Source organism: Ambystoma mexicanum, chromosome 7q, assembly GCF_040938575.1.
Source record: "Ambystoma mexicanum isolate Mex_15411 chromosome 7q, UKY_AmexF1_1, whole genome shotgun sequence".
In the NCBI taxonomy this organism is placed as follows: domain Eukaryota; kingdom Metazoa; phylum Chordata; class Amphibia; order Caudata; family Ambystomatidae; genus Ambystoma; species Ambystoma mexicanum.
This window is the reverse complement of record NC_090941.1, coordinates 156,913,904-156,927,595: the sequence shown is the minus strand read 5'-3', so window position 1 is coordinate 156,927,595 and position 13,692 is coordinate 156,913,904. Positions and strand designations below refer to the sequence as shown.

The window sequence follows — 13,692 nt, the reverse complement described above, 5'->3', positions numbered from 1 at the left end:
TGACTCTTCTCTGGCTTGCGGCCACTCCCTGGTACTCTGCCAGTGCTACATGTTCTCACCACCAGCCTCCTTCAGTCTAGCCCTATGCTGCTGCACCTTGTTTTTTCACCCCTTCCTTCCCACTACACTTGTAGCCCGCCAATCGTCCACAAATTGTACCACGGACACTGTGCTCAATGTCCCAGCTACTAATGGTAATATACCCACGGTGGGGATCCTTGCTGCCCGGTAATGGCACAAAGACCTTGCTTGAGCGCAGTAAAGCTCGCACCCCACCTCAGGGCATATTGCTTGATTACGTTATTATACCAAACAACTCTGAGAAAGATGTTAAATACAAAGAATTTGATTTTTTTTTTTAAAAACGGGCCAAATAACTCATTTACAACATGAAAAAGATCACACCAGACCCAGTTTCCCTTTCTGATGGAATAATTAAAACCGGTTTGCCTAGCTATAAGTATAGGTCAAAAGGGCAAATTATATTGGAGGTATGTGACAGTGACTGGATGGTTGCAAGACATTGGGCCTTATTATGAGGTTGCCGGTTTTCTGGCAGTAAATCCGCCAGGGTACTGGCAAATGCTATTACCGTCACCAGCACACGGTCCGGCGGTATTACTGCTGGATATAGAGTGCCTGAGTGATGGTATAAATCCCCATTCATGGAGTCTCATAGGACTCTGGGTGGGTGGTTTCTTTTTTCCCTTAATACTAACACCGGCAATACCGGTGCCGGTAATAACAGCGATTTTTGCTGTAAGGGTGCCTGCCTTTGTAGCTCAGGTGCCTCACTGGCATACATGTAGTCGGACGGTCTGGCAAAGTGCCGGTATACATTAATACCGGCCCAAACCATACCAGCCAACTTATAATGAGGCCCATTGTCTGTCTGTTGCAGAAGGTTGGGAAAATGTCCCAGGATGATGGCAACCAGCCACAACAATGGGGGAATGAGCACCAGGTATGACTTTTGTAGATTATCAACCTTTTACTTCCGCCAAAGTAAATACATGGCTGTTTCGTCAATTGCATTATTTCTCTTACCTGAATTCTCCATCCATGCCAAAGGGACTGCGAATGAGTAGACTTATTTCATTTAGTTCATAACAAGGCGATTCATATTTTGTGGCCTCCTAAAATATAAGAAGACTACAGTTGATCTAAAGTGGCACAGCAAAAAAGGACAGTCAGTGATTATGTACACCAGAAAAGACATTGGCAAATGTTGATCTTGCTCATCAGCCACATCAGTGAGGAAACATACAGCCAACTGTGTGGCTATTGTCTACATCAGAAATCTAATTGGACTGACATACACCCATGCCATCACAAAACATTCTTACTCCACTACATCCCTATGTCCTTTTTTCTGCGGCACATATTCCCTCGTTCTCCATCCCCTTTTGTACCCCTGCTGTTTTTCCTTCTGTAGACAAGGGCCTGGCAACCTCTGGCAGGGAGCACAGTATCCCAATTTACAGACAAGAATAGGACCTCTGAAACTACTACAGTGGCTACTTGAACACAGTATAAAAGCCTTAGAGTAACACATGTGTAACACATTATTTCCAAATAAAGCAAATCTGATTTGAAATTTCAGCATTTTCTATGGACGAAAGACTTTGCACATGGCACAATTTGGAATTTGTTATCACATATTCTAATGAGATTTTAGGATTTGAGGATAGTTTCCCAAGATGTATCTCAATTTTATTTACATTTTGTAATACATGTCCAAGAGATGTTAACAATCGGAAGGAAAGGAAGGAAAGGAAGGGAAGGAAGGAAGGGAAGAAAGGGAAGGAAAGGAAGGAAAGGAACTGGTGAAACAGGTGAGGCATAGGCTTAGGAGTGTACAGGGTTCTGCAGATTGAGTGTGTGTGTTGGTGTGGCAAATGCCTAGAAACAGTGTAAGGAGTGAATGTTAAGTGGATGGAAATGGGTGAAAGGGGGTTGGTTTCTAGTAGTGGGAGGAGTGTAGCAGTGGGAAGAGAACTGTAGCAAATGGAGGAGGTGCGTAGTAGTGGGAGGAGGTGCATAGCTGACAACGGGAGAGTAAGAAGTAGTAAAGGAGAGTTGGAGGAGCAGTTATATAAAAGGGTGAGGCGAGGAGCAGGAGTGAAACACTGGGGAGGGGAAGGGCTGGTGAGAGGAGTAAGTGGAGGGAATGTTAGTAAAAGCAGGGACATGGAGGTGTGTGGGCGTGATTGATATAGACCAAGTAAAATGGAGCAAGTGTCCAGCACTATCCAAACTCCCCTTAGCATACCAACAACCTGAAAGAATAGGGACAGCTAGAAGTCCATTAAGGAGTCAGTGGGCCTGCTTTCAGGGAAGCCACTGTAACATTCGATCAGAACTTAAGACTGTAGGGGTCACTGATCGGTAGCACTAACCTGGGGTTACGGATGCATAGGTTAGGGTTGACCCCATGGAACATTGAGACCACAAAATTGCAATAAAAACCCTTGAATCCTCAGTGATTCTGTGTCATCCAGAATCACAAAAGAACAAAACAGGTCAGCACAACTGTTGCTGCCACCTTACTAACAGCAATTAAACATTTTCCCACACCCATACTGCTCACAATGTTAGATGTGCTATTTTTAAAGCACTTCGCTGTTTCCAGTCGTCTTATCACCATGGCAAACATTAAATTTTATGAGGCTCCCAAGCCACCTCAGCCAAGTCCTACCTCGTTCTAGACATACAAAAGACCCAAAAGAAGTGATTCCCTGGTTTCAAGTCAAAGATCTGGTGCTCTTTTCAAAGCGTTATATAACTAGCCCTGCCCCTTTCTTGGACACTAAGGTGCATGTTCACCAGTTAAACATAATGTCATGTATATAGACTTGCTCCATGTAAAAATTGACTTGTTCCATCTGCCGCACTACTTACTAGAGCCACTGTCCGTTTTCTTCTTTCTGTTATCACCTAACTGCACAATGGTGCCCATTTAATTTCTTCTGGATTAATTAAGGAAGTACGGTGTTCTGTATCTAATACTTAAAATATCATTTAAATGAAATATAGCACACCATTAGGCCCAACATGTTGTGGCCTGGTCCTTGGTATGCCCCATATGACGGTCAAACAGATCGTCCCTGTATAACAAACAGTCCATTTTAAAACATGCAGGCCGACCATCTAATACAAAGATGTAGGATTTATATCCAGTGTTTTTGTGAAGTACTTTTGGCAAATGGAATGGCTTTTTACCTGCGCTATCAGCCACAAATAATCACTGCTCAAGCAAGGTCATACAAGCCATAAGCAAGCCTTTTTAACCTGTTCAAAATGGTGCAAGTTTGACCTCACCCAGTACACCACTACAATCATTGACCAAGTACAGCAGTTGTGTGGCAAATTATTCACATTCTACTCTGACAATCTGCTTAAAGTCCTTACAGGCACCCCTCAATCTAATACATATCAAGGGCCCTCCTACGCATGAGGACCAGCCCTTCGCCAGACCGGATACCATGTTTCTCATTCCACCCATTCAGGGATTCCACCATGCAAGAAGACCGTAACAAACAACATTCACATCTGCTATATGTCACTAGGTTACCTAAGACCTTACTCCGCTTGTTCTGCCCCTTCCATATGAAAAATTAATTAGGCCTGAGATTAGGAACCTCCCCTTGCATTCGAAAACAATGAAATATAGTGTCTTTCTTGGGTCCTGTGACAAATCTAGCACTATTGTCACTGAATCTTTGCAGGGAAGCTGCCCCGACTCTCTGGAGGGCAGCCTCTCTTATGTAGCCAGGAAAAGGCAGAAGCTACCTGACCCTGGGGTGCTTATCTGTAGGAGGGCCATGTGGGGGAAGACCAACGTCGGGGAGGTAAGGGATTGTTAAAACGGAATGATCCCTCAAATGTGATTTTGAGTAACACTCATGTTCCCTTACAACATGCCTGCATAGCGTAATGTAATGTAGATGAAGAATTCCCAAGTTTGCTTAATCAACCTCCATGTTTGCCTCCCCCCCCTTTGTAGTACTGAGATGAGGAAGAGGGGTAGAGCAATGATGATGACTAGAGGTTTGAAGCAAACACCACGCTCTAGTCTTTGGAAAGTAATCATGAGGACCGGGAAGTTTAAAACAAACACAGCTGATCAGACACAGAAGGAGAGACAAAGGCTGTAGGAGAACGCATGAGCGTTTTGTGCAAAGCATCACAGAGGCTGACAAGAGTGGGGAGACAGAAGAACAGACAAGGAGAAACGTGCCACGTTGCTGCGATAAGCAGCTGGAGCTGTCTGGAGCAGCAGAGAAGAATGCGGTGGCCGAGCGACTAACAGGTCCCACTCTTAGTGCGGAGAAGCCAAGAAGGACTGATATACTTGAGGCATGCTGCAGGTTGCTGGTAAGCCCAAAGAGAAACTGGGTTACCAGAGCACTCAGCAGCGAAGCGTGTGTGTCCTTGACAGCGCGTGACAGAGTGATTGAAACCAGGAGAGATGGAAACGAATGAAAATGATAAAGTGGCTCTAACGGAAAGGGGCTCTAACGGTCTGGGGAAAAAGCCTAAAACATTTATGGACAATGTCATGAAACGATTAATGATCCATTACTGGGAAGAGAAGCTGATACTACACAAACAGTGTGGGAAAAGGGTCAGGAACCCAATAATTCAGAAAGCCGATAAATATAATTGTAATCTTTGCTAAGAAAAGGTCTGTGACCCAATATTGGAAGAATGTTATATTTCGGAAGCGAAGAAATGAGATTGAAGATTGGAAAAGTCCTGGCAGGCAAATAGTGAGTCTGGGACTTGCACAAAGGACAAGAGTGAAACATCCTGGCAGGATAGTAAACCAGGAGTAAAGAAAAAAATTGAAATTGTATGTGTAAACTAGGGGTGTACCGAACTTCGGCTTCGAGTAAGTATTCGGTCGAATACTGGCTGAAAAAAAGCTATTCCGCTCCGGCCGAATAGTTTCTTGCTATTCGGCTCTTGCAGAATACTTTGACATTCTCATTTGAATACAATGCAACATGACTCAGAAAGGCAAATATAGACTTCAGTTAGCAAAACTGAATAGAATTAGACCAGACAAATTGCTATCACACAGCTGAAAAATATCTTATAATGTAATCTGCTCTTTAGGGCATGTTTTGTTACAGATTCTTAGACAAAAAAGGTGCTCATCTTTTATACTTGGCCTGCAACAACACAGGAACATCTTTTTTTTTGGCGAATGTTTATATGCAATGTGCACTTTTTTCAGTTGGAAAAAAACAAACAAAGAAATGTGCATAGATACTTTCAGTTCCTGTCATGTCACTTCCCATTGCGTACGTCATAGTTCCCCCTTTTCTTTTTTTAAAGGACTTGAGTCCTGGGTTTAACATTATCTGATATTTTATCAGGAAACTATAAGTTGCATAATTTTGTGTATTGGCGAGAAAGAGTGAAAAGTGAGCAGCATTTGTTTGGGTGGGGCGAATAGTTGTGAGATGGAATTGACGCATATCAGATTTCCTCTTGACTTGTGTCCTGCATGAGCCGACATGAACCATTTTATACATTACTATGCGAGCTGCAAAGAAATTTTGAAACTCGACCACATCAACTTTGCAACTGGATAGAGAATGCAATGGATCGGATTCACAAAGGCAGTCCTTTTGCATTTGTGAAGCCTCCTCCTTTAACTGGCACTGAATATGCGACAATCTTCTGTACATTTTGTCCTTTCATTTTGGTTAAATCTAATTTCTAGCTTTTATACTTTAAATAAAGATGCTACATTAATTACAATGAAGAAAAATAAACGTATAGAATGTATTTAAAATGGTGCTTTATTTGTTTTTTTAATCAGTGTGTTTTTTGAAGTTTGGAACATGATTTATTAAATAAAGTAACTCTTCGCTATTCGGCCGAATACTAAATATGCTATTCGGTACAGCCCTAGTGTAAACCAAGAGTAACATATCCTGTCCTGACAGTAAACCAGGAGCAAAGAGAGAAAGCCAAACTACATTTGGGAAACAAGAGTGTGGCATCCTGGTAGAAGGAGAACCTGAAAGAACAATATTGTGAAATTCGTGGTAACTAATTGGAAACAGGAATAACCATACCCTGTTTGGAAATTGGTGAGGAAGCGAAAAGCACCCTTGAAGGAGAGTACACCAGGGTAAAAGGGAGGAGCTGTTAAAGGAGAGGGGAAGGTCATACCCCTTTTAAGTTTGATGACTATACAAAGTTAAATATAACTAAGATACTGAACAAGCTGTGTATAAGAAGGAAGCTCAAGGGAAGAGTTCTCCTGATTGAACTGTGATTAAGCTACATTTAAAATACACCAGAAGAAATCTAGGGGAAGGGAAGACCCCTTTATCTGGTGAAACTTTATTTCTTCGGTTTTGATACTTTACAACTTATGCTTTGAACCACTGAGAGACTAATATCCATATAGCTTACAGATACCTCCTCTTGTGTACATTATTCTGAGCTTAGTGTGTAAGGGACAGTTTAGGGTTTGGACACAGGACAGAGGATGCTCTTTGATTTAACATCCTGGCACAGACGTTCCTTAGTTTTGTTAAGGCAGAGAAACCCCTCTTCGGATCAAGGATAGATAGGGTTTTGCTTCCCCCTCATATTATTTTGTGCTTAATAAAAGTCTATAGCCCATACTAAACATGCCACTGTGCCTGAGTCTTACTCTTGATCCGTTACAGTCCGCAGTAATAGGTCTTTTAGGACACCACCACCTGAACCTTCAGTGACGAGACATAAATCTACCTGTGTCACAGCTAAACATGAGCTATTCTGAAATGCCTGCAGGTCATTGATTTGCAGATGGGCCAGGATAGCACCGCAAACACTTTTGAGACTCACTTTAAAGTACATAACTTCTTAAAGATGAATAAGTACTATAAGGGGGGAAATGGAAGAGCCTCTGGAGTGGCTTGGAAGCTATGGTCAAACTGAGATTAGCCCTGAATAGAGTTTACACAAAGAGGCCTCTGGGTATATGGCCCAGCCCTTATGTTAGAGCAGAGCACTGCCATAACATGGTGGCCGGTTGGAGGCACCATATGAGGGGCATGAGCATGATGGAGGAAGGAGGAGGGGCAGGAGGCTGAGCTGCAGAGGAGAGAGGGAGGTGGTTGATGAGAAAAGGCAAGAGAAGGGGTCAGAGCAGAGGAGAGGGAGCTCTAGAGGAGAAAGGAATGCTAAGAGAAGCTCAGAGAGATGAATGGGGAGGACTGGAAAAGGGTTCTTACCTTGTTTTTATCTTATAATTCATGTTCACAATTTTGTGATGAGAGTGTTGACAGGTATGCGGCATACTGTTGGTGACTAAAAGCATTTTTTGCTTTTATTGATTGGTTATGTATATTTAGCCCTGATGACGGACCTACGTCCGAAAATGCATTGGCATCACATTAGGAATCCGTTTGCCTCGCCTTTTCATCATTGTATTTGATTGAAGTATTTTGAACCACCTCTTTTTCCGTTAGCACGCTTTCTCAGGCCATATGCCTTGCTATATTAATGACATATGAAAACCATTTTGGTTAATGTATTAGTACGGTTATAATTGACCTACTAGTAGAGTACGCAGCACTGGGAGAGATCCCTGCTGTGGTGTATGCACAGTTACAGCGATCTTGGACCAGGGCACATTTTCTGTATTACTCCATGCATAGTTTACGCATCACTAACTACTCTACAAACAGTGGGGCATCCCCCCCACCTGCCCCGTCTAGATGTGACCCTATTTGGTTTCTACATTTTCTCATAGGAAAAGGGTTGGGCTTGCTGAAAATATGTAATATGGAGCCACTTTTAAAATTATTTCCAGGTCCTCTTTTGGTTCCCAGTCAACCCATGTGAAGCGCTGTGGCAAAGATGTTTTAAAGGTATTTGGGGTATTTTTTATACAATATTTGAACTGGGCTAGTGTGATCATCTTCAATAAGTCTGTGCAAAGGTACAATTCAGAAGAACAAATGACTTACTCCTGGTAATGTTCTTTCTGACCGATGTTCCTCCCATATAGTCCCGTCTTTGATATTCTCCAATATCCGGCTTGCAGCTTTGGACATTTTTCTCAGCAGAAGGCACAGTGCATCGTCAACTCGATGTCCCTTGGCAGCTTACATCGTGCTCCCGACCAGGACGTCGACAATGGTATAAACAGCACTCACCCCACCCGTTGTCTCAGTTCTGTTTATCCCCTTTCTCTATGCACAGCTGTCTCGAAGGTTATCAGCAAAACAGACGTTGAAATTGAGAAAGTTTGAAGAAAATGTCAAATTTGCCCAAAGATAGAGGGCTAGGTTGGGAGGGTGATTAAGAATATGTGAACATTACTAGGGTAAGTCATTTGTTCCTCTAATGGATTGTGTCCTCTCAGGTATTCCTCATCTTTGATAGACTCTGGTAGCAGTATGTAAAATGTAGGTAGGAAATGCAAATTAATTTTTGATTTATGCTGTGTTGAACAGCCTTCCCAAACCTCGCCTCCTGAACTGATACCGAATCCAGGCAGTAATGCTTGGTAAAGGAATGAAGTGAAGACCAGGTTGTAGAACTACAGATGTCCTGCACTGGTACTGTCCTTTGAAGAGTCGAAGAAGCAGCCACTCCTCTGGTGGAATGTGCTCTAAAACCAGTAGGGACCTCCTTGCCCACTAAATTTTAGTATTCAGTGATACATACAATAGTCTAACGGGATAAGGTCTGTTTGCAAACATCCTGTCCCAGCCTGTGACCAGTATACTCGCAAACCTGTGCTCAACACCCTTTTAGGATCCAAGCAGTGTAGCATCTCTTCCTCCTTAGAAGGATGAGGAGGTGGCTAAAAAGTAGGCAGAACAATCTTCTGTGCCAGGTGAAATTCAGAAACCTCCTTAGGCAGAAAAGAGGGGAAAGCCCTCAAATCCACTATTTCCTTGTAGAATGTCATAAAAGGAGGTTTGCTAGACATGGCCTAAAGCTGGCTTACTGTGCGGGATGAAGTGATCACTGTCAACAAGACAGTCTTAAGAATGAACATCCTTAAACAACACACGTATTCGAGAGGCTCAAAGGAGCTTGCATCAGGAATTGTAAAACCGGATTTAGATCCCATATTAGGACAATAAATTGAACAGAAGGTTACATGTAAGTCCGTTCAGAAACTGAATGACAATGGGAACTTCAAAATAAGAACCATGTTCCAGCGAGCACTTAAAGATGGATAACGATGCCAGATACCCCTTTGCAATAGAAACCTGTAAAAAGTGTAGTAAAAAGGACAACATTGAAGGTGTATCACAAGAAAAAGGGTCAATATCCTTAGCTCTGCACCAGCTGCAAAACTTGTTCCAATGGCAGCACTATAGAGCTTTAGTTGCTGGCCTTCTGGCCAAAAGCAACACCTGCATTATGTCTTCCAGGAGGTCCAAATCTGTATATCATACCCTTTCAGAAACCAGGAGCAAAGGTTCAGGGTTCTGATTTCTGGGTGAAGAATGCAACCTCCCTCCTGAGTGAGCAGGTCTGCTTTTTGAGGAAGACAAATCGGAGGGCAGACGGACATGTCTAGAAGGTCCGGGTACCACGTCATGCTGGCCCAATCAGGAGAATGGAATTCCCACACTTCCTCAAATTCCTGATGATATGGGGAATGACAGGGACCAGTGGGAACGCATACAGAAGTGGAAATTGCCATTCCATCACAAACACATTCCCAGAGCTCCTCTCTGAGGAAATCCCCTAAAGCAGAACAGGTTGCGTTTTCTATTGACACTGGATGCGAAAGAATACACTGGAAGGGTTCCCCAGAGAGAGAACATCTGTAGAAGGACTTTTGGAGCTAACTCCCACTCGTGGGAGACTGATCTGCCTGCTCAGAGCATCCACCGCCATGTTCCCCTCGCCGAGCTAGGTGAACGGCTGACAGAGATTCCTTCTTGCAGTGCCGGAAAGCCCGAGCTCCATTGCCTCTCTGAACAGGGGTAGTGACCCTGCACCACCTATCTTATGAGGTAATGCATGGCCACTGTGTTGTACTTCATTATCAGGACGTTCTTCCTCTGCACAGACAGATCGCCCTCAGCTCTAAAAGTTTGATGTGTAGTTTGGACTCCGATGGAGACCATCGGCCGCTTATTGCCAAATCGTTGGCATGAGCTCCCCATCCTGTAAGGGAGGTATCCGTAACTACTGTTATCTCTGGCCATCGTTGCCAAAAAGATTCTCCCTTCACCACATTCTCCTTGCAGGCCCACAACAGGAGATCAGGTCCCAAAGAGGGTTGTGCATGAACAAGGTCCATCATCCGGCCAGAGAACTGTGACCATTGGGATCTCAGGGCCCACGGAAGGGATCTCATCCTCAGACGGGCCTCTGGCACCAGGAAAATGCAGAATGCCATGAGACCAAACAGCCTCAGAAAATTGAAGGCCGGTAGATGTTGGGCATTCTGAAACTTCATGGCCATCTGCACAATGTGCTGAGCCCTCACCTTGGGTGGCAAAGCTTTCCCAGTGGAAGCATCCAGGAATGGTCCAGTAAATGCAAGTTTTTGGGAAGGCATCATGTGGGACTTCTTGAAATTGAGGGAGCAGCTCAGCTTGTGGAGGGGCTGGCAAGTGATGCTGAGGTGGTCCAGAACCTGTTCAGGAGAACGGGATCTGATCTGCCAATTGTCCAGGAAGTAGTAGACGTGAATCTCTCCCCTCCTCAGACTTGCTGCCACTACCCCCATCAACTTGGTGAATACCCTCGGGCGAAGGAGAGCACAAATGGCAGAATCTGAAATTGAAAATGAGAACTGCCAATGGCGAACCTCAGGTACTTTGTGATTGTGATGTATATGCACATGAAAGTAAGCATCCTGAAGATCGACTGACACCATCCAATCCTAGAGCTGAAGGGCCTGGAGGATCTGTAAAAGAGTAACCATCTTGAACTTGTCCTTCCTGAGGAACTTGTTCAAGTAGCTCAAGTCCAAGATCGGTCCAGGTCCACCGTCCTTTTGGGAATTAGGAAGTAAGCAGAGTACCATCCTTGATTCCTCTCTGCTACAGGTACCCATTCTATTGCAACTTTCTCCAACAGGCTGATAATCTCCTGTAAGAGGTGCAGATCCTGATCACAAAAGGATTTATTTCCTGGTGGGTGAACCGGAGAGGCCTTTTTATGAATGGGGGGCAGGAACCCTGGCTACAGTTTGCAGTGGCTGAGCTTCGGAAGTAATGCTTCGCCATTCTACCAAATGCTCTGCTAATCTGCCCCCACTACTGTCCTGTAAACTATGGCCTCAGAGAGGTTTTGGTGCTGTAGATGTCACGGATAGCAAAGAGGTTGTGGTTGTGCGAGTGGGCTTACCCCCCACATCCTGGTCCACCACGAGGAATTCTCCTCTGGCCCCTTTGTGAGCTTTGGCCTCTTGTCCTTCCAACAGATGAATAGTAACAAAAAGAACAACCCCTCCAACTCTGGGAGATCGCCTGTGTCTTCTGCGGTTGACGTAACGCTGCAATCAGCGAAATAGCCACTGCCTTAGAGGACTGAAGCTTCTGCAAGCTCTTATCAACTTGGGATGCAAAGGGCTTATCTAGACATCTTGCTTGAACATCTGGAGCAAATCCAGACCGTTTCAACCAAGCAAATCTTTGTGAGACAATGCTTGCTGCCATAGCCCGACTGACGCTATCTGCAGAGACCAAACCAGACTAACAACTGGCACATCACATCCTTGCCATCTTTGATGCTGTTCAGGAAACCTTCCCTTTCTTCACCTTCAGGAAGGTGATCTGCAGCCATTGCTGCCACCTCCCACAAAGTAAATGTTTACTTTGCTAAAGCACATGTGGCATTAATGGACTTTAAAGCCATGCTGCTTGACGAAAACAACCTTGTCACTAAGGCGTCACATTTTTTGTTGTCCCTATTGGGAGGGATCGTAGAGTAAACTGCTGCCCTAGAGGTAGAAGTAGCTGCCTTAACCACTAGACTTTCAGGAATAGGGTGTTTTGATAAGAAATCAGTATGCACAGCAGAGGGCCTGTACTTCCTTGTGAAATCCTTATTAACACCCGGAGAAGTGTCAGGTTTCATCCAATTCTCCAGCATCCAGTTCCTCAGGGCTGTATGGAAAAGTAGGAGGGCCTTTATCTAACTGTCAGGTCAGCCTGTTCATATACAGCAACAGGTCTTCCCCAGTCCATATACTCCGTTACCTTACCTATAATAGACCTATATGAAGCATCTGAATGTGTAGAAGGATCTGGGGTGGCAAAATTAACCACAGGATAGTGTTTTAGCCCACTAGCATCCTTAAAGGAATCTGCAAGGTACTGCAATTTGGACTCTTACAAGATTACCTCCTCAGGCACATTGGGAGATCCAAATTCCAGGCAAAACTGAGTACCATCTATAGCCCCCGCATGCTACGCAAAAATCGAGCCCATGGACTTAAAGTCCTTTCTTGGAAGAGATCTATAATCCTTACCCAACGTGAAGACATTGATGGCTTCGACTTTAACAGTTTAGGCATCGAAGGAGTCGACACAAACTCCCTCGAAGGAGTGGAAGGTGGAGGCTTTGGCTTTTTTACGTCTCAAAACCTCGAGACTAAATGCTTCTCTGGGAAGCTTTGCTTTCTTGCCTGGGCACGAAGGCACGCAAGCAGAAGCTTCAACTGACTCCCAGTCGGCCTTACAAGGCGCAATGGGGTCTGAAGCCTTCTTCGGCTCTTTTGAAGGGGCGCAAGGGGACACATTCTCGAACATCATTTGGAGGCGAAAATCCTCCCATTCGGCTTTCGAGGCCAACTTTCCTGGGAAATATACCCATTTTGAATCAGGTGCAGAGCCTGAAGAAGAGCGGGATCTATGACGGTTCTTCTTCGACTTTTTATGGGAGGTCGATGTCTGAGAACGCTTACATGTTTTGAGTGCGTATTCTCTCGCTGAGGCAAAATACCTCTTCAGCTTCTCTCATCGGAAGACCTTTTCTTGGATGGAGTAGCTGAAGGAGACTTGGATGGGGGCCTACCCAGGATGAGCTTCCCCTTCCTCTCCTTCAAGGTCAAAACATCCATCAACTGACAAGAGCCGTAATCATCGATCTTGTGATGGGTACCAAGGCATCAAAGACATGTGATGCGGATCGGTAATAGACTTCTTCAACCCGCAACCCGGTTTTCAGAGTAGACATTTCGAAGATAGGATAATGCAATAGGAAAGAAATTCAGTGAGGCAATTTTTAACTGTTTTGAAGCATGCAAAAAAATGTAACTGAGGCAACAGGCAACGTGCATGCTATTTTACCAGTGTCAAGGTCATGGTCGGGAGCGCGATGAAAGCACCGAGAGATATCAAGTCGATGACCCACTGTGCCCTCTGCTGAGAAAAAGTTCCAAAGCTGAAATCAGCATATCGGGAAATATCAAAGATGAGGCATACGTGGGAAGTCACAATCCATTACAAGTTGCAGATCACAATAGGACACAGGCTCCCATCCTTTGGTACCAGAAGGTCCCACCAATTCCCTCGCTATCAAGCAGGAATCAGCTTGATGGCACACTGATCCTACAACACCTAAACCTCTTCAAGAGGGAGAGGACTTGGAGAGGGGTCAGATGGAGGGGTTCTCAGGTGGTTGATGACCTAAAGAAATGATGGTATCCCTGCAATACCACCCGTCACCCCTCAGAAGTTGCCAGACACCATTCCT

At 44.5% G+C, this 13,692-nt stretch overlaps 1 protein-coding gene across 1 annotated transcript in view; it reads right to left on the bottom strand.

Annotated features, from left to right (window-relative positions):
• The window catches only part of CFAP47 (cilia and flagella associated protein 47), a 3,369,192-nt gene that overhangs the window by 2,020,101 nt on the left and 1,335,399 nt on the right, over positions 1-13,692 (bottom strand). The window contains exon 39 of the mRNA XM_069639370.1: positions 1,048-1,136. Within this exon, the coding sequence (XP_069495471.1) occupies positions 1,048-1,136 (89 nt within the window). The remainder of the gene's footprint in view (positions 1-1,047; positions 1,137-13,692) is intronic.